Below are 22,127 nucleotides of genomic sequence, written 5' to 3' on the forward strand. Positions count from 1 at the left end.
ATTCCACTGGGCATTGCTACTCAGAGAGTGGAAGGGAGTTGAGTTCTTAGTTCAAAYTGGTTTGTTCCTTCTGTTTATTGGCAGCTGTCTCGTGTAGCTAATGATGGTGTTGTGCAATTCATCTGATGTTTGTGGAAAAGGTACACAGTTTGCTGCCACTGTGTGAATCTTAACATGTTTCTGCTCAAAGTCAGAATTCTGAGAGGAAATTGTGAATGCAAGGCTGTTGTGAATGAGATCCAGACACAGAAAAGATTCAGTGGGAAATGGGTTGCCACATTTACCTAGAAATAATTTAGAATACCCTACATTACCCTTATCCTGGAACCTGCATGAATATGCAGTGGATTTGTGCTTCACTTGGACTGGTGTGCTTGGGTTGAGCAGTGATGGACTGCTCTACCCCAAGCAGTTTTCCTTTATATTTTAATACAGATCTGGAAAACTCATATGGATTTTAGTGGACTTGGGGTAAGATCTTAGTCATCTGGCTAGGCAACAATTGAAGGGTCTGAAGGGTCTGGCAAAGAAGACAGTAGAACTTAGGCAAAAGGAATACGAGCAGGTTGTTTCATCTGAAGCTAAACATGCATTTTAATGAATATTTTATATAGTAGCATAGTGTTAAATATAATGAACCAGTATATATTATTCACAGCCATCGGCTTTTTCTGTTTTTTGATGTTAGTGCATTTTTATTGCAGATACGTAATGTTTCACCTGCATGCCTGTTTTATCTGGCCTCCTGTGGATACCAGCAGCAAGTGGGTGACTTGTGATGTGCTTGCTTAAAAGACTTCAGCTCTTGGGCCCCTCCTGTTTCATGCAGAACTTTCTCAGAGGATTAAAGGTAATCAACAACCAAGGAACTTATTTGCAGTGAGAGAATGTTCTGGTTTTTGGACCTCCAAAGATGTATTACTGAAGTGGTATAGCTTCTGATCTTAGCATTGGAGGTTTTCCTAGAACTGCCCAAATAAAAAGGGACAAACTGAATGGRAAAAAAAAAACTTTGTTTGAGGCGGATTTTTTAAGGGAAGAATCTTGGTTTAACGAGACTGGTGGAATCCATTATCCAAATTGTCTGTAAGAGGGGAGAAGAGAGAGGGRAAAAAAAAAAAAAGAAAAAAAGCAATTCTGGATGAATTGTGAATGCTGTATTTTATTAAATTTTGAGAGGTTTCATGTTTCTTCTASATTTTAATGAGATTTACTGCTTTAGTAGTGGTTTTCAGGCTAGGTGACTACTTTCTTCCTGGTAGGAGTAAAAAGAGACGTATGAATCAATACAATTCAGTGTGGAACATAAAATAGGCCCTCAGTTAGCCACATTGAAGTTACAGAGAAAAATTAGAGAACTGCAGGTAACCGTGTGAAATTGTGGATTCTGGTGACAGTTACAGTAGAGCAATGTGAGCAATATACAAATTATTCTGTTGGATCAGGTCACTGTTCCTCTGTCCCAGAATCAGACCTTGTATTTTAGCAGTTTCAATCTCTAAATAAATATTTATATGTATTCCAAAAGTTATGTTATAGATTCTTATTGTGTGTAAGAATCTGCAAGCCACTTTTAGCTTTTACTAGATTTTGATTCTATTTCAGATGTCTACTTGGGTTTGTGTGGGCGTGGTATGTTGTTGCTGTTTGAAAATCAATAMCTCTGTGGTACTGCCAAGAACTTACCCAGGAAAGTTCTGTTCTAGGTATATTCAATCTATTATGCCAGCTGTAGAAATCCTTTAAAAAASAATTTATGTTGGTATATTACAATATGATATTCAGTCTGTTATGCATACTGTATAAACTGATACTCAAATTATGTTCTGTTAATAGTCTGGTTAATGTCTCCAAGTTCAGAAATACTTAAAAGAAACCTAGGATTCTGACCATTGAGGGGGGGAAAAAAAAAAAAGCAACATCTTCATGGAGCAGAGAGAGGAAAAATAAGAGTGCCTAGTTGGTTCCTTGTCTCCTAAGAAACACAATTCAAAACAATGTATTTCGTATAATTTATTTCTTTCACACCATTTTCCTGTGAATAGTACCAATGTGTTTTATTAGCAGAGCTGTTTCATGTGTGGTGGGTTGGTGGTGTTTTTTTTTTTTTTTTTCTCCCTCCTTCTACAAAGAAATTGATTCAGGGAGATTTATTACTTGCTTTCACCTGTCAGTTTCATCTGCACTTTGACATAAAAAACCAGCATTGCAACTTGAAAATGGTTGAATTGAAGTAATAACATGAATATASGGATTTTATCTCTGGAGACTGTTCCTTTGCTGTTATCTCAGGGAACCCTTAAAATTACAACAACAAAGAGAATAGAAGAAAATAGAGTATGATGTGATATTTACATTTTTTACTGTATTTTGTAAATAATTTATTTCTTATTTTAAGAAAAGATTAAGCAATTTCCATTGTCTGTTTGTTCTCTATTYCCCTGTTCACAAAGAAACAATGCTTTTTCTTTTGAATGGGCAAGTGTATTTGTAGAGATAGAAAATCTGGGAAGGATCGACAGAAACAAACATATTGCTTTCACATCTGTTTTGTTCATTTGGAATGGGCCACTCAATGCCAATTTGTGGCACAGTTTTTTTGTTTGTACATTCTCGGGACAATCTTTATCTTAAGCTAATGTTATAATGAGTTGCACTGGTATCAGTATTTTGGCCATTTGGTTTAACTGGYGTGGGTTTCAGCTAGTCAGGTGGGCCCACATTGCATATAATTCAGTGATAAATAAAAGTAAATAAGTAAAAATGCTGKTTTTTTTACGCTTTTTATACTTTTCAGACTTAGAACTGTTTAGTAAGTCAAAATGAAACTCCCTTTCACTAACCTTTCTGAATTATTCTCTAAGCTAGTGTTCCATGTTTTTAATGCATCAGAAGGGTGCTGTTGTTAGATAAGAGTATTACAAACAAAACTAAATACAGCTAGTCAAGGAGTACACCTTGTATTTCTTTTAGGCAAATGCTCTGAGCAGATCCTAAACCAACAATGGCCTGTCTTACAATGACAAACATGGAAGGCACGGCAACTCCTGTCCACCAGAACGGTGACATCCTTGGGAATGCCAGTGCACCCAAGCAGACTGAACCATTGCTTCAAGTGTACCTTTATCATTCCCCTGGGAAGGCAGGAGAAGATTATCTGCAATTTCCAGCAGGAGAATATGTTGCAGAAGAAATTTGTGCCATTGCTTGTAAAGCCTGCGGTAAGTGTATACATAGCAGTTTTCCTAGTGAGTTTATCACAACAGACTTTGCAATAAAAACAGTAACATTTTGATTGAAAATCTAATTTCTCCAGTCTTCTTGTGGCAGAACCAGTATGGCAGTTCTAGGCTACAAACCTGTTCCTGTCAAAATATTCTTAGGCTGCGGTGTCTGACAACTTTTTAAAGTAAATTAGAGATATACTATGCTTTATATGGAAGCTTTCTTTTTGCTCATCTGTAGTTTGGATGATTAAGTTACTGCTGGAGTTAAGAAACATTAAAATTATACTATTTTGCAACCGCGAAAACACTGGTCCTGACAATTATATAACATCTACTTCTTTAATTTATTATTAGTGGTTGAATAACTTTGTAGATGGAAACCATTCTATGAAATTTAATAGGACTGAYTGTGTGTGTGGTTGTTTCTTTTCCTAATCACCCAGGGAATAAAGTGAATAAATACATCAGGGTAGGAAATTAAAAGATGACATCCTTTTTACATCTAAGAAAGCTGCTGAATTGTTATATTTGCCCAGAAGCTGCAACCTGTAGTTGCAGAAGAAAAGAATCAAAAATGCATTTTGCACTCCTATTTTTCTTGTATAGCAAAAATATGTTGAATTCATCATTCAGGAATTTTGGAAGAAAATTAGTCCTAATAAACTCTGGATATTGAAGTGACTAACTTTTCATTCTAAGGAGATGTGCATTCAGGAGCACTGTCTGGATCATAGAATCCTTAAGGTTGGAAGGAACCTCTAGAGGTCATCTGTCCAAACTCCCTGCGCATACACAGGGCTGCATCCAAGTGAGTTTTGAAGATCTCCAGAGAAGGAGACTCCACAACCTCCCTGGGCAGCCTGTGCCAGGGCTCTGTCACCCTCACTGTTAAGAATTTTTTTCCTTAAGTTCCTGTGGAGGAACCTTTTGGTGTTTCAATTTGTGACTGTTTCCTCTGGTTCTATCGCTGTCCACCCCTGAAAAGAGGCCGCCCCCTCCTCCTCACTGCCTCCCTTGAGGTATTTATAGRCACTGATCAGGTCCCCCCTCAGCCTYCTCKTCTCCAGGSTGAACAGRCCCAGCTCCCTCAGCCTTTGCTCAYAGGGCAGATGTTCCAGGCCCCKGATCATCCTSGTRGCCCYGCGCYGGACTCTCTCCAGCARCTCCACATCMCTCTTGTACTGGGGAGCCCGAAATGGGACACGGTCTCCAGATGTGGCCTCACCAGGGCTGTGTATAGGGGGACGATCACCTCCCTYGACCTGCTGGAGACGCTCTTCTTAATGCACCCCAGGATCCCRTTGGCCTTCTTGGCCACCAGGGCACACTGCTGCCTCATGGTCAACTTGTCGTCTACCCAGGTCCCTCTCTGCAGGGCTGCTCTCCAGAAGGTCAGTCTCCAACCTGTCCTGGTGTCTGGGATTGTACCTCTGCTAGAGTCTCTGATTTTGGGCCTTCAGTGGTGCAGAGTTAGGCTTCTTTTCCTAACTTTCTCAGTGCCACTTTACAGGTGCAAATGAAGTTAAAAGAAGAGTTTGTAACTTAAACTACTACTTTTATAGTTAGTCACAAATGTGAAGCTGATGATTCTGATGGAAATTAATATTTTGTTACATTTAAACATTTTGCCCTTTTGTCTTTTTCTTTATATGCTATTTCATTATGATCAATTTTTCAATAGCATTTTCATGCCAATGAATTTAATGCTATTTTTAAAGCTTTAAAAATTTGTAGGGGTTCTAGCAATTTTTGTGTGCTATGTATTGTGTATTAACAGAAGTTGCATAATGTGAGTTGGTATTTTGTATGAATATGGGCTAGTTAAATAAAATATCTTCTGGGTTAAGTCCTGTTGCTCCTTAGAATTCTTTAGGACCAGCAGAGTCTGACTATCACGAATAACAAAATATCTGATTATATATCTATATCTATATGTTTTTTAGTTTTCCTTCTAATGAATCTACTTTTCACTTAATTAAAGCTCAGCTTCCAGAAAAGCTTCTGATCTAGTTTGAATTCATTAGGAATAATAAATTTATTGAATGTTTAATTAGCTAAGGGTAATTTGTATCTGCAGTCATTTTGTTCTGAATTCTGTACCTCCTGTGAAAATATATTGCTATGTTAAGCCTTTATCAATGTAGAACCAAAGCAGTTTTGAAGATGATTTGTGTCTGGTAGCTATTACGACAGCATTATACACCAACATATTCCCCAAAGGATTTGTAACTTCTTTTCCTCCTGATTTGGTGGACAAGGCTCGGATGACTGAAAGTCAGTTTCCTTTTTTAAGACCTCTTAGTACTTAAATCACAAAGCACTGCCTTTTTATGACTTTCTGGTTTCCTAGGAAGTTTTGAGCTTGTAAGGCAGAGCACGTAGCTCTACAAAGGCAATACACTCAAACAATGTTTATGTTGGCAAAATTCTCCTTTTAGGAATTTGCTGTGAATCAGAGTATTTCGTAAAGAGGGCAGTGGTTTGGGTAGTAGGAATATCTAAAATAAGGCAGATGTGCAAGCTTTCCATGAGCTTCCTCTATTATTCAAGAAATTGTTGGTCCCCTGCTAACTATATTAATTGTATTGAATTATGATTGTGTATGGTGTTTGTGAGAAGTAGTGTTGGATTTAAATATCATTAGTCCTACAGACAGTCTTGTGGCATGCCTTTTACATGTGTCAAGCAATGGAAGTGTTCCCARTCCTTGCTCTCTTGGCTTTAGATCAAGACTGTTGTAAATGACATGTGATAGTTATATAAATATCAACCTGTATAAATTATGAGTTATATGAGTTTGAGGCTAAACTGTTCTTCATTTTATGTAAAGCAATTTTTGYATTTGTGAAGGAGATATAGTGTATACAAAACTTTCGGTAGGATGTTCAGATTTTTATATGAGAAACTGTACATGAAATGGGAAATCAAGTTTTCTAACTCGAAATACTATAATAAATGAAGTGTCTTGAAACAGTTTTATATTAATATTCATTCTCAGGGACTTTACTGGTAGTTCTTTGTAACAGATTGCTGTGTAATAATTTGTGAAAATAACACTAGTAACAAGAGAAGTTTTTGATTTCAGCCTGAAGGAGAATTATATTAGAGGGACTAACTGAAACTAATGAAAATGAAACATGACAGGTGAGGACCTGTTTTAGAGGCTGCAGAATCAATGCAGGTCTTTCAAGTTTAGTGTCTGATTTTTGTTTTCCAAATCAATCTTAAACCTTCTTTTAAAAGATTTTACAAGGGAAAATATATATTTTTTAATGTATAAGCTAACTACATATTAATTTATTCTTTTAGCTGAATTACATGAGTGAAAGTAAATGCATCRCATACACGTATATTATTGAGACTAAGCAAATACTCAATTAAGGTCAACTAAATTAAGATGTATTACACTAGGCAAGTGAGTTTATAAATCCCAGCTTCTGTAGTACATTGAAAAAATGTTTTACTAAAATCAGTCAAGCAACAGGGTAGTCATGGATTCTTGCCTATCTCTTCTGACTTTTCCTCCAGGAATGTGGGCTCTGGGCTCCAGTGGGATAGATCTGATTTTACTGATCTACTTTTTAAGAGTGCTGTATTCTGCTTAGTTTTTCCCTTCTTTTATGACTGAATTGATGTCTTAACTTTTTTATAGAGCTATAAAGCCAGGAGAKAACTACTGTGACAGTCAGAATTGGGTTGCTGGGTTACTGATAATAAGCATTAACCAAGAGACCTGCAAGTTGTTGGGTTTGTGATTTTTATGTTAATATCTTCAAACTATAACAGGAACCTCCTAATTCTTACCCACTTGATCTTTAAGTAAATTAGAAGATCTATGATACTTTCCATGGAATATTCTGTGGCCTCCTGAGAAGCCTAAAGATGGTAGAGATTTTTAATAGTWTCAGAGAGTCAATGTTTCAAAACATTGTGACAAAATGCTGTCAGTCTCTGCAATCAGTTCAATATTTTCCAGCATACTGCTGCTATGTAGTGTAATGTAAGCTTGTAATGACTTGTAATACAACTCTCCTTGACCAACAGTAATTTTTTATTGTTTCAGGGGAGATTACTTGTTAGTAGCCGAAGAATTTTAACATAGTTTAACCATAACATTAAATTCCCTAAATGGACATGACTGTAGAGGSAAAGAAGGCAGGCAAGGGCCCTGTGCTTTAGCCTAGCTCAGGGTTATTACCGACGCTCTCTGCTTATTGCAGAAAGCCATCCTTGACTCAATCTTTTCCTGCATCATAGGAAATACATTAGTCAGAACCTCGGTGGGTGTTTGTCAGTACCCACATGGTGGGTGACTCCTGTTTTGTCAATAGAGGAGATATGCTTTGATTAACCGCTCAGAAACATATTGTTGACAGGGTGGCACTGAAAGTGGCGTCAGTTTTGTAAGCCTTCAATTTACATGAAAKGTGAGGGTGAGATAGTATTTGAATACAAGAAAGGCCAAGCASTTTCACGTCTGCTGTGTACAAGACATGCAAAATTTAAGGCACTCTACCTTGCAGAAGTGTGAGAGAACAGATTAAGATTTCTATTCTATTAAAATACTTCAACTGACATTTTCGTAAGACAGTTTATTTGCACTGCTGCCTAAGCATGACTTTCTTTTTTTTTGCATTTTTTTCATAACACATAATATAGTTGAAAAGATACTTTATTCCAGCAAAGATTGTGTATTAAACTGTGCGTTTTGTGTTAAACTGTGTTTCACTACCTGTTTATCTGACCTTGTTATAAATGAGTGGCTATGACTTGTGCTTGTATGTGTAGCTCTAAGGGACAAGGAAGGAAGGAGGAATTACACTGTTTCCTTCCTGGGCTTGAGATAGAGGTTTGTGGAGAAAACTCCTATGTTTTTGTTTTTGTGACRTTAGTTGGTGTTCTGGGAATAAATTGAGGCTCTTTTATCTGTCTAGACTTCTCTGCTAAATAAAATACTTGCAAAGGCACCATCATGTTTCTCTCTCTGCCACAGTCCAGAAAATTTTTCTAACACCTCTTGTTGCAGACACGAAGTGGAGAATAATTCTCGTTTATAATGTCTATGTCACTGTCTCCTCCCTCTGCTAATTTTTCATCATATGATTTTTTATAGTTTGTTTCATGCTGTGTAGAAATCCTGAGGATTCTTTTAGTTCCTATTGTGCAAATCATCTCTGACTTTTACTTGCATTGAAATATATTTCTCAAACTATTTTTGTTGTTGACAGGTCTAGGCTTCTTTGATTTTTTTTTCTTTTTTTTTTCTTTTTGATTCTTTTTGGTTTGCATTATTTTCTAGAGAAAGTACACAAACACTTCAGCTACCACATTTTTGCAACTAGTAGAGGTGCTAAGAATTACATAAAAAGAGAAACTTCTGCTCTCTGTCATCAGCATTTATGAGCAATTTTTGAATGTCTGTGAAAGGATTTACCTTGTTTAGTGGCTCTACTTCAAATGTAGTTATATTCTGGCAAAGCATCACACATTTTTGAAAAGTTATTAATTATATGAAGCTTTACATCATTGAATGAAAGCTGCCATTATAAGTGCTAAGGTATGACAGATAGATGACTGCACAGTTCACATTCCAGCAAGTRTTTATTGTAGTATATCATCATTTCTACTTAGGGGAATTCCAATTTCCTGATCTTTTCTTGACCAAAGAAAATGGTAATTATGTGGACTGTTGTGCCTTTTTGTTTTGTTGTTTTGTTTTGTTTTTTGGTCCACCGTGTATGTACATAAGCTTAATGTTTCAATGTCTCACTAATTTAAGAATATGATTTAAGATTATTTTCCTTGTTCAGTAAGATTATGTGGGAAAATTTTTAAGTTATGGAAATGTTAGTGAGATTAGGTGAATATCGGCAACATTGCCTGGATTGTTGTTTTGCAACTGGCTATGATTATACCGTGCTTATTGTGGAAATGTTTGAAATATAGTCACCACAAACCCTTAAAAGGTCTAAATGGCTTATTGTTTTACAGGCAAATAGTCCATGGCAAAATATAATTGATACTATATCACACATCAAAAAAGAACCACATTTAGTTGTATAGGATAGCTTTCTTCTTAAGTCCATAAAATGATAATTCTCAAATCTGTAGTGGATCAAGTATTTCTTATTGCACCACAAAGTTGCAACACTCATGTTTACAGCCAGTCTTTCAGTGACTAATCTGTACGGGGATATTCTTGTAGGGACTTTCTTTAGTTTTGATTTCTCTTTGTTTACTTTGCATGATTCTTTTCATTTCTGTAATTTCCTGTAATTTGTTGTTTTTCTTTCTTTTTCTTTTGAAGATCATGTGTTAGGTCCTGTAGTTCTTACATATTTTGGTAAAGTGTAGTTAAATAAGCATCAGATGATTTGCCTGTGGATTTAAACAAATTAATTCAAAAGCAACAGACTTCTTACTATAGGCTTCTTGTTTTCAGTCCTATTACTTATCTAGAGACAAATAGCATTAAAAATTAGCTCTTATTTAAAATTAAATTTTTTGCTCCGCAAGTTTTTGTACAAGTGTGTTTTATCCACAGACACGATTAATTTTTTTCAAATTGATTGTTTCTAAATGAGTGCAATTTAGCTGTGATGAATGAAATCTAGGCTTGACTTTAGCTGTTCCCTATATCTACATATTATTCAGAACAGGGAGGTACATAAGGGATTTTTTCTTGGTGGGTGAATTTCTATAATTCATATGTTATAAAATATGTATTTTAATTGTCATTTCAAGTAATTATCTATTGATAATATGTATTTTATGTTAATTTTAATTATATGAAATATAAAACCTATATGTATGTATTTTATCCTAACTGTTTTGAACAAGGTTTACTCTTTCCCTAGACTTCTTTCTTCTCTATCATAATTTTAAGTTACTTTTTTCTGTCTTTATTTTTAAATAATTATTTTGTTCTTCCTTCCTCCGAGTGTCTTGTTTCATTATGACCTGCCTGTGCTGTTTCATTATGACATAATACTCCGAGTGCCATATTTTATCATTTGTCTAGTTATGTGATGTCAAGACTTGTATCCCTCACCAGGTTTTAATATAGTTTGCCGGTGCTTGCAGTTCCTCTATTCATTGTTAAGTCTTAAGCRTTTAACCCATTTTCCAAACTGTAACATATGTGTATCATGGATGCACAACACTCCAGTGCTAGGCTGTGGCTRCAGCCAAGAAACCCAAAGCCAAATTAAACATCTCTGCTGCTAAAGAGCTGATGCTTCTCAGAAAGGAACACTCTGGCTTCCTTCAAAATACAGAACTAGATAGTTGCTAGAGCAACTAGATAGTTAGAAGCTAGATAGCTGATTTTGTTGTTGAGACTTCACATGCTTAATGTCTTCAAAGTCGCTTCCTGTGGAAAATGGACCTTACAACACAGCTTCTTAACTTCTTTTCGGTTTTCAAGGAAGTCATTTGTTTAAAACCATCCCTGTGTTATCTTCATGAGAAGATACAGTGAAAACATCAAGTTTTCATATTGTKCAGTTTTATTTTATAAAGAGGAATAATAGGGAAAATTAAGAAGAAAGTCAGAATAGTATCATAATAAGCCGTATGAGTTGTAAAACTACTGCCTTGAACCTGAGTTGATCTTTAGAAAGTCTGGTTTTAAATAAAAGAATTAAGAAAAAGAGAAAATGCTAAATTGATTTAAAAACCTAAGGGTAATATGAATTTTTATATAAATATATGATGGTTCTAGATGATTTTAGGGTTTGTTGCTTTCTTAATGTTCCTTGTTCCTCTTAAAATTTCCAGTTACTGCAAGCTTTGGGTTTAAATGTAGCTTCCATATTGTTTTTCATGACTGTATTTTCTTTAGAACATACAATCTTCCTTTATTTAAATTTCACCACCATTGTAACATATATTTTTCAAAGATAAATTCACTATATGTTGCCTTTACAAGAAGTTGAAGACCACAGCAGTATAAGCTGTCTTGAAAACTGCTGAATCAGTTACTTAAAAGTGAATTCAGTTATTGCATGAATTTCAGTCATACCATGGGACTACAGATATACCCCTGCAAATATCATCTATCAGAGAATTTGCAAGAACAATTTGATATAACTAAATAATTAGATAGAAAAGGCAAGTTCRGTATGTGCCTGGACTCATATACTTTTTAGTGTCATGCTTAAATTGCAGCTAAGTCTTAGTTTGTAGTGAAGACTTATGCTGGACATTGCTTGCTACACTGGTGCTTGTCCTTTTGTATCTAAATCAGAAGTTTTTTGTTCTAATATTTTTGTATTAATGCCTGAGTTCTGAACAGCATATACTGAAATTGCTGAGTTCTGAACTTGCTATATTAAATATCCTCCGTAAGTTCCATCAAATGCTTATTTTTTAAAATTATGAGTAAAAATTACCCATTTTATCAGTTTCCTTATTTCTTTATTTTTTTTCTTTCTTTTTAGTTTCTCTGGCAGATTTTTTGGASAACGGTCCTATACTAGAACAGTTTTATTTTCCTTTTCTGTGTTTATGCTTTCTGTAACCTTCATTACCTTTCCTTGATTATGTAGGAACTGTATTTTTTTTCTTAGTATTCTCACCTACTGCTATGATGTTTTTTTCTTTTTAATAGTAGATAGAAATTGTTCTATACTTTCCATGTACTCCTTTTGCAAACTACTCAGTCAATTGTGAGTTACAAAGCTATATAAAGAAGCCTCAGGCTTATTGTGAACAAGATTGCTTGTTCAGGTAGTTATTTTGAATCATCCTGACCCATTTGTCTTCTATAGTGACTAAAAYTATAATAACAGAGGGAAATGAAACAAAGTGACAAATGTTATTTTCCTTTGAAGGGTTAGAACACATGTTCATTTCTTTGCTATTGTAATTCTTTATGAGGAGGCACAGAAGACAGGAAATGCCCTTCTAAATACAAAGAGTTGATTTCCGTATTTTGTGATTAGATAGGCCTGGCTGTTATTTCGCATTAAAACAACTCTGAATTGTTTTGGAAAAATCTTTNTTTTTTTTTTTTTTTTTTTTTTTTTTTTTTTTTTTGTTATGTGGTATTAATAGCATATATATTTTTGTCCTTAACTGAGTTAATAAAATGTAGATGGCAGGTGGTTGCCCTACTCATGATGATTTTCTTTATATTACTTTGCTTTTATTGTTCCTTAAGTCTAAAAATGTAAGATGACTGGATGTGTTTTTGGAAAATGCAAGTAAAAAGGCAATGCACTGTTCTTTGTTGTTATTTCTTAATTAAACTGAAGGGTAGAGGGCCCATTGTGTTAAATGCCATTCTGAGAAAATGTGTAATATAGCTGTGAAGTATAGGTTTACAAATGAATACCATMTGCAGTAAGAGAACACAAGAATGAAAAAGTAAATCAACAGCAACGACTTGCACTTTATAGGATGCTGGTTGCAATGGTATTGACAGTGTCAGAGCATCATGGTGAACAACTGGAGAGGTGTCAAAATGCTACTACTAACTTGGAAGATTTTTTTTGTTTAAATAAGACTGATTCTATGTAATAAGGGTTTCTTAAAAAAGGCTGGTTTCTCTGTTCTTTGTTCAGGTATCATGCCGGTGTATCATAACATGTTTGCACTCATGAGTAAGACAGACAGAATTTGGTTTCCTCCAAATCACATCTTCCATGTGGATGAAACAACCAGATTCACTCTACTTTACAGGATAAGGTAATGTAACTCAAATATAAGTATTTTTTTCATACTAATTCAAAAACTGTATAAGAAAAAAAGAAGCAGATACTTAATGGAGGGATAATTTCGCAAAAATTGCAGGCAGATTGTCAGGAACATACAGATAAAAGATATAGGTAAAATAAAATTAAGCTTGAATCAGGTATTTTTATCTGCTGTCTTCATCCCACAGACTATTATTTGCTATTACAGATCGGAGAAACAAGCAGTGAAAATAAAATACAAGGAAAAAGAGTGTTTTTTGTAGTAGCAATCCATTTGGTCTCCTATGTGTTTATCTTTTGGAATCCTGCAAGTTCTGAAATGTAAAATTGTCTCATATAGTCTGGAGATGTCTGTCAGAACCATTTCTGTCTGATCTGACTTTTGAAAGTAGTATTTTAAAGATAATATTTTAAATTCACTSTATTTGTTATAAGGAATATAAGAGTCCTTATAATAAGAACTCTTATCTCTTTGAATTACATAATGTGGCCTTATTAGTCTTTTGGTAATTAGTGGCAAATTGAAATTCTGAGAAATTTCCCTTAGTTTATATATTTTTTTAGTAACTTCTTTTAGTGGATTTCGTAGAATATCTGCATGCTTGTTGGAAATACATCTGGAGGTAATCTGGTYCACCTTTTTGTATGAAATGAATAGACCAAGCCATATGCTGGTATTAGTGGCATTCCAGTACTTGAAAGCTGTAAAGATTATATCATTTTTCTGAGTAGACTGTTCCAAGGATGCTTTACCCTGACATACCCCTATTGATTTCTCTAATACTGTACATAGAAAAGCATTGTGAATGTACAGTGTTGAGTTTTACAAATTTATTTAGTAGYCTAAATGTATATAGTTTGATCATTTTGAGAACTTTGGCAGATGCAGTAGAAGAAAATTGGAAGATATGAGTCATTGTATTTGAGTAAGAACCGGAGTAGGGGGAGGGGGGCTGTCATCTTTAACCAGCACTTATACATGGCAGATTTAGGTGAAGCGTAGTCTTGGTCCCCTCTGAATTTTTCATGAGATTAGATATCCAATGAATCCTATCTGAATTTCTACTGTTGAGATTTCTGATCACAGCATGTGATATATTTTTGCCCTCTCYGTGTTTGAACCAGTCTACATAGCCCTACCTCAAGGGCAACTGCAAGACAGTGACAGAAGATTGGCTCAGATCTATTCAATGAGAGTTACTTTGCAGAGCTGGCAGATCTTGCTAGTCCAGCTTCTTACTTTGATTGTACTTATGCTGTGCTTCAGGACAGCAAGAACTGGGTCCAAAACATCAAAACTTTTTTTTCCTTTTTTTTCTTTTTCTTTTTTTTTTTTTTTTAAATTTAGTGGGCGCCAATATGGAGTTCTCTACACCAATTGGCACTAATTAAATATCTATGAAAGGGACAATGCAGATATGTTGGTAAGCAAAAATATCAGTTTACTGATATTTTCCTAAATATTTCCTAACAGGTTTTATTTTCCACACTGGTATTGCAATGGCACAAGCAGAGCATATCGATATGGCATTCTTCGGGGTGCTGAAAGCCCCGTTCTTGATGATATTGTCATGTCTTACCTATTTGCACAGGTATGATTTTTTTTTTTTTCCCTTCATGCCAACTGGTAAAGGCTAATAGTCTTTGCTCTTCAAGAGAAGAAACTCAAGTGACTGTTGTGACTCTGAGAGCAGTGACTGTATGTGTCTCCTTTCTTGTGGCACATGTGGAAGTGTTAGTCATCTTTGTCCTGACACAATGTGTGACATTGTTTTCCCATTGACCTTCTTGGAGTTTTACAATAGAATATTGCAAGCAATGTTACTAAGTCTAGTAATAGCTGATATCTGATACGAATATGTAAAACTGTTTGGGGACAAAATGGTTCTAAATGGTTCTAAGAATTTGGCCATTTAAAAAATTCCACTATTAAACAGCAATGCAAAATTTTGATTTTTTCATATCTTGCTTCCTCAGTGGCGAGATGATTTTTTGAATGGGTGGATACAAATGCCTGTTACTCATGAAACACAAGAAGAATGCCTTGGAATGGCTGTTCTGGATATGATGAGAGTAGCCAAAGAAAAGGACCAAACCCCATTGGCTGTTTACAATTCAGTCAGGTAACTTCATACATACTTAAAAATTAAAAGGTACCTAAAACRGTACTTTTGCACAACAGCATCTGTTGCATAGTGTTGTTCAACTATTGGCAGTTGATTTTTTTTTTCTTTTGTATAGTGGCTCTGTAAATTTACTTGTAATGCAAAACTGCATATTAATAGAAGATTTRTATCGCAGCTGTCATTCTTCAGGTTTGTGGGTATACGGAGTTTTTCTTAACGAATGGCAACACAGCAGTTGTTTGTGGAAAATTAACATAAGCAATAACTAGTATTGGCAGCGACATTCATATCCAACTTCTTTTTCAGGGCCAATTTCAAGACTGGATCAGGTTTCTCAGGGCTTTAAAATCTCCAGGGATGGAGACTTTTACCATGTCAGTATGCAGCTTTGTCCTGCATGTAATCTTTTATTTTGAGGGGTATTTTTTCCGTATCTAATCAGAATATTCCTTGTGTTCTGTCCATTGCCTCTGTCCTTTCCTTGTGCACATCTGAGAATAGCCTTAATCAGTCATCTTTATTGTCTTTGACTAATTAGACTAGCTTTGACTAGCTTTAATTAGAAGCTCCTGCTTTAGCCTTCTTTTTTTCAAACTGTACAAATCAAGCTCCCCTAGGCCACCTGTGTAGCATAATGTGCTCTGGGCCCTTAACTGTGTTAACTATCATCTTTCCACGGAACTCTCTGCAGTTCATCGATGCCTGTTTTTGTACTAGGTTGACCAAAATCCATTTGAGGAACATCATAGATAATCAACTCCCTCAACTTGCTGTCTTGGCCCTTACTAATGCRGTCTTATATGTGGTTAGCTTTTATGACCTTAAGAGATACACTGTGATTTATGTTCTACCAGGACTCCCATATCATTTTTGCAAACCTAATTCCTAGCTTGTTGGCTGCCTAACCTGTGTATAAGGTTACGCCATCACAGATGCAGGATTTCCCATTTGCTTTGTTGAACTTTCTGAGACTATTTCTTCAGTTCATTGAGGTTGCAATAAAAACTTGTCCTTTAATATATCAAACACATCCTCCAGTTTGTTAGCATGCGTGAATTTGATAGAATTTGTGTTCCTTCCCACTGTCCAGATTGTTAATGAGGATAATGAACCATGATAGGCCCAGGATAAGCTTCTGAGGAAAACAGCTAGCAGTGTTCTGATAGCTGCTAGCTCGTCTGCTAGCTCATCATTGTCATAGCCCTGTTCTCCAGACAGGTTTCCACCCAATCTGCAGTTCACCCAATCCAGTCCATATACTGACTGTTGTCCTACATAACCATGCTGAAGGCATTGCTGAAGTCAAAAGAAACAACATTCAGTGCTCATCCTTTGTCGAGTGAGACAGTCATATCTTTATCATAGAAGGCAGTTGAGTTATTCATGCACAAATATAGTAAATTCATGTTGGTTATTCCTATTTGTCTGTGTACTTTGTGTGCCTGCATGTGGCTTCCATGAGTGATTATGACTTCCAGGAAGGAACTCCATAATGTTCCTGAGGACTGAGGCTAGGCTGTCTGGCCAGTAGTTCCCCAAATTCTACTACTTTTTCCTCTTGAAGATGAGTATGGTGTAGGTACCTTTCCTGATGGCCATGACCTTTCCAATATGAAAGATATCAGTCTCCCTAATGATATCCAAAAGCTCCTTCAGCACACTAATGCATCTCTTTTGATCCAGTACTACCAGTAGTATTTTGTTCTATAGACTCCATTGGTAGGCACAGGGACATGAGTCTCCTGAAAAGGACACCTTTACAGTGAACGCTAAGGTGAAGAAAGCATGGTATACCTTGGCTTTCATATTCCCATTCCATTTTCTAATCAGATTCCACTTCAGCCAAGCTAATTCTCATGCTGCTTGCTAATTAATCCTTCTTGCCTGCATTATAATGAAACCTTGCAGAAAGGGCTATACAGGCCAACACAGTGATCCTGTCTGTGGATGGTTTTTTAGCCCCAAATAATGTAGACTGTGGCATAGAAAATATAAGTGAGGATCAGCTGCAGGGTTGTATTCAGTTATCTGTATTTTCAGGTTTCGGGTGTAATCGGAACATCTGATCATTTCTGTCTCCCATCCAATTTACCTCTTTCCAGCTTCTATACCAAGCAAAACAAATATGTATTTTTTTAGCTTGGAGTTTTTCTTACCATCCTTTTTCAAACTGCAATAATGGCTGAAACAGAAATGTCAGTATTTACAGAAAGTACATTTATGTAGAGTTATCAGAGTTATCATAGAACCCTTAAGGTTGGAAGGGACCTTTAGAGATCATCTAGTCTAACCCTCCTGCACACAGGTCAGTTAGAGCACGGAGCACAAGTTGGCAGCCACGCAGGTTTTGAAGATCTCCAGAGAAGGAGACTCCACAGCCTCCCTGGGCGGCCTGTTCCAGGACTCTGTCATCTTCACTGTTAAGAAATGTTTCCTTAAGTTCCTGTGGAACTTTTGGTGCTTCAGCTTGTGGCTGTTTCCTCTAGTCCTATCGCTGTCCACCACTGAAAAGAGGCCGGTTCCCTCYTCCTCACTGCCTCCCTTGAGGTATTTATACACGCTGACCAGGTCCCCCCCTCAGCCTCCTCTTCTCCAGGCTGAACAGGCCCAGCTCTCTCAGCCTTTGCTCATAGGGCATTGTTCCAGGCCCTCATGTGTTGTATCAAATAATTAATGGCAAACGTACAGGAATAGATCAAAACAAAAACACAAGAAATGACTCTGGATATAGATTCAAATATGATAAAACTGAATAAAGAAAAGTGGGAGAAGAGATGGATGTGCATTTGAAATAATAAACCACAGGTTGAAAAAAAAGGAACTTCAATGTTTTGTTTAAAATAAAAAAAAAAAGTTATAATTAATGGTGAAAGTGATTATAATGTTGACTTATTTAGCACAGAAATAGTTATCTTTCCTAGATATAGTGGACAAAATCAGAAGTTTTTTTGCTCATTATGTATTCACAGCTACAAAACATTTTTGCCTAAATGTGTTCGAGCAAAAATCCAAGACTACCACATTTTGACACGAAAAAGAATAAGGTACAGGTTCCGAAAATTTATACAACAGTTTGGCCAATGCAAAGCTACTGCCAGAAACTTGAAACTTAAGTATCTTATAAATCTGGAAACCCTTCAGTCTGCCTTCTATTCAGAGGTTTTTGAAGTAAAAGAGCCTGGTGGAGATCCTTCTGGAGAGGAGAGTTTTGCAACAATTGTAATAACTGGAAATGGTGGAATTCAGTGCTCAAGAGGAAAACTTAAAGACTGTGAGACACTTACAGAACAGGTAATCTTTTTGAATGCAGCTGTCTTATTATTTAAATTCTGCAGTTTAATTTGTAATAGTGACTTCCTTTTGTTAGAAGTTCTGGTTGTTAAAATCAAACTTCACAGCAATTGTAAAATTTCTATATGGCATATGCACACACAAATTTGTCTTGATTCAAATAGTATAGCATTTATAAATAAGTTTTTATCAATGCATTATGTAAAAAATAGGACTTTAACATGAAATATTTTAACAAATGAAAAATTTGGTGTTATTACAATCTTAATGGTCTAACTGATATCGAAAATTATTGGCGATGGCTCCAGAATTAAGTAAAATGAATACTATCCTCAAGCTCTCTTTGAGATCAGTGCTTTATGAAGAAAGGCAGGATAAAACAGGATAAAATATAATCCTTCCTGCTGCATTTTGTAGCCTACCAGTATCTTAACTAAGAATTTTAAAATTATACTTTTATGACTGCAGGGTCCATACAGGTTTTGTTCAGAATTAGAAAGATTCAATAACTCGTTGTAATCATTCACAGTTGTATCTTTATCAGATTTCTTTCTGCTGTGTTTGATATACCAGCATAATTATTTGTTGATTAGATTTACCAAAACCTGATACTTTTAAGATAACCCTTGAGTATTGGGATTTTCCAAAGAGGAAATGAAAGCAAAACACAATTCAGTTTTACTAAACAATGGCGTTTGTTACCTCACTAGTTTTCATGCATGGTATAAAGCATTCAGGACTGAACTATGTAATATGTTATATTTTACAAACGGCTTTAGTAATTTGTAAAAATACCTTTTAATTTTTTTTCTTGTATTAACGGGAAAATACCCAGATTTATCTGAATCCTTTTTAAGACTAGTTTTCGGTTGATACTAGATTAATTTACTTGACTGTTAAACATCAGCTTTGCATCCCTTGCTAAGATTTTGCAAGTGGATTCAAGTTATCTGGAATCTTCAAACCACATTTTTATGAAATTATTCATAATTTTAAATAAATTTTATACATATTTATACATGTTGTTTGTGCATGAGAAGCCTTTAGATTTAAATGGTCTTTAAATTCATTTTTTCACATGGAGATTTTAAAATTACTTTTCATGGTTAATAAATGTTATGCTTCCTATTTGCTGACAAGAAATTTGATGAAAAGTCATGTAGAAATGAGTGGTTATGAAAACTTAATAATGGAATRTACCTGTCTGTAAGTATGATTATAATTCCTATTTCAGCAAACTACTGTGATATATTACTGAGATATTCGATTGGAAGAAGGTTTTTATTTTTTGAAGGTGGCAATGACATATTTAGGGTAGTGAAAAGAGAAAATTATTTTCACACTTCACATTTCTTGCAACCCATTTTAAATAGAAATAACTTCAGTGCATTTGTGCTAATTTATGCAAGACTTTGAGAGTCAGTACATGCTCAATATATTATTGCAGAAAGGTTGCAGTAATGTAAAGGGATATACTTGAATAAGCTATCAACTGGAAAAACTATTTTAGCTAGGTAACTCTTGGTATGAAGTTGATCCGTAGCATTTTACAGAAAACAAGAAAAGGATCCCTTTAACCTTTCGATTAGGGTACTACTAATAATGTACCAAAGAAAATCCCCTTAAAAAAAAAAACTATTCAAAATATGCCATGTGGTCACCACTGCACAGATCCAAAAAATGACTAAATCAAAAACCCTTGTATGTGTATTTATTCTCACAATTGGGTGTTTATTTTTTCTTTTTTTTTTCTTTTTTTTTTCTTTTAATCCTCTTAGCAATGTTTCTGTAAACAAATAATCCATTTCTTTTGAGAATTTGTTTGAGATTTTAGGATCCTCTTTGCTAGAGTCAGGTTTTAGACATGTAAATTTTGTTGCTTTAAAACTGATACCTTGGCAATCAACAACACTTCTTCAGGAACTGTTCATATTTTGGATATTATATTTTCAATTTGACTTACTTGACAATATATTTTGATCTAACATCTAGCAGCCTGATAGACAACTGTCATAGTAAGTGAGTTGAGGTGAAGGTGAGAGCTGTTCAAGAAATAAAATTCTGATATTATATATATATATATATATATGTATTTCTAAATAAAGATCAGCAACATTTCTAGGGTTAATTTCTTCTTTTAAATCTTTTTAGGTCTTCTGAATTCCTTTCTGTAGTAATTCTGTAGAAATATTAGTTTAGTGTTGTTGGAATTTAGCAATTTCAATATTTTGTGTAAGCTCCTAATTGAAATTTGTTATATTGCTGAAGGTATAAACAAAATTTGTTTTAGGATTTACAAACATACTGTGATTTTCCTGATATCATTGATGTCAGCATCAAACAAGCAAGCCAGGAAGGCTCCAGTGAGAGAAGAATTGTCACCATTCACAAGCAAGACAGCAAGAATCTGGTCTGTTGACTTTTCTGCATTTGTTTRAAAGAGAAAAAAGTTACTTTGAGCAGATTGTGATTACGATGGTATTTATTGTGTATTATATATTAATTATATATATATTGTGTGTATATATATTGTGTATTATATGTTAATTAGGTATAAAATGAAAATGCATTTTTGCATTGTAAGCAGTGAGTGAAAATATGAAGTGAAGATCCTATGCATTCAAAGTTCTCTGCAATGATTGAAATAGATATTTACAACTGAGGTGAATTCCTGATATGCAGATGCAGATGGGTTCTTGTACCTGACTGTGATTGGTGTACCTGACCTGTGTTGGTCACCTGATTGGTGATTAGCTTTGAAGAGAGACATTAAAATGCTCTGAAGGAGTAATGATATGCAGATATGGAATATAGAATCATATAATTTGCTTTGTTTTATAATATAATTGTTGAAAATTGCAAATTGTTTTCAAAATACCACATTAAAATCCAAGAGTAGATGGATGTCTGTGATGTACATGCATGATATTTAGAATGTAAAATTACTTCTGACAGATGAAGGAAGCCTCCTTTAACTTTGAGCACCTAATATTCTTTCAAAAAGTTCTCAGTAGTGGTAGAGTTGGGTACTTCAGTGCATATACTTTTAAGGACAAAACTCATTTTCTAGAAGCTTGTCCAAAACCAATGCTATATTTTCTGATATGGAAATTTGTAACAYTTCCATGCTTTGAAGTGCAGTGGTTCATGCTTTTCATGTGGATACTTTACATGCTACAGTTAGCTATGATCTAGATTAACCTTTCAGAATCCCTTATAAAAATTATTTGATGTAGTGGCTTAAGTATACATGGATGCTTTAAAACTGCTGGAATTGCAGTTGTTCTGATCATGTTGAAACAGATGGAAATATGGTTGTTACCAAGTCCTCTTCTAATAAGGAATGTCAAGCCTCCACACAAGTTCTTATCTCATGTTCAGGAGCACCAGCTTTTTTATTTGTTGGTTAGTGCAGGAAAAAAACCAAAATATGTTTAGCCACTTAAGTGAGTCCCAAGAGTCTTGGATTAAATGGTTTTGATCTTATCCTGCTCTTGACCATTCAGTGCATTCTGCATAGACCTTTTACACCCCCTTCTCTCCTTTGACCTCGTTCCTCACAGCCCAGCTTCTCTCTGTTGCATGTCTCATCTTGTTTGGTAGGCAAAGGTCTCTGAGCTAAATGTTTTTAGTCAAGTAGCTTTTATGAGATTTTTCTCTGCTAATTGAGGAAAATCCCCATAAATCTTTCATAAGCAGAGACTTTCCCTTAGGAAAGAAATTTTGGCTGTATTAAAAATCTGTTTGTCATGCTGAATAGTGTTGGCTTGAGTTTTCCCTTTCAA

The 22,127-nt window shown here is 35.1% G+C and overlaps 1 protein-coding gene across 1 annotated transcript in view; it reads left to right on the plus strand.

The window, feature by feature from the left end:
• Positions 1 to 709: 709 nt before the first annotated feature.
• JAK2 (Janus kinase 2) overlaps positions 710 to 22,127 on the plus strand; it is a 46,774-nt gene continuing 25,356 nt past the window's right edge. Inside the window, exons 1-7 of the mRNA XM_026039695.1 lie at positions 710 to 850; positions 2,974 to 3,221; positions 12,794 to 12,917; positions 14,400 to 14,517; positions 14,903 to 15,048; positions 18,021 to 18,342; positions 20,633 to 20,752. Of these exons, the coding sequence (XP_025895480.1) occupies positions 3,005 to 3,221; positions 12,794 to 12,917; positions 14,400 to 14,517; positions 14,903 to 15,048; positions 18,021 to 18,342; positions 20,633 to 20,752 (1,047 nt within the window). The 5' untranslated portion in view covers positions 710 to 850; positions 2,974 to 3,004. The remainder of the gene's footprint in view (positions 851 to 2,973; positions 3,222 to 12,793; positions 12,918 to 14,399; positions 14,518 to 14,902; positions 15,049 to 18,020; positions 18,343 to 20,632; positions 20,753 to 22,127) is intronic.

The sequence above is a fragment of the Nothoprocta perdicaria genome, unplaced genomic scaffold (assembly GCF_003342845.1).
Source record: "Nothoprocta perdicaria isolate Ctin4 unplaced genomic scaffold, notPer1 scaffold_238, whole genome shotgun sequence".
NCBI classification, from domain to species: Eukaryota; Metazoa; Chordata; class Aves; order Tinamiformes; family Tinamidae; genus Nothoprocta; species Nothoprocta perdicaria.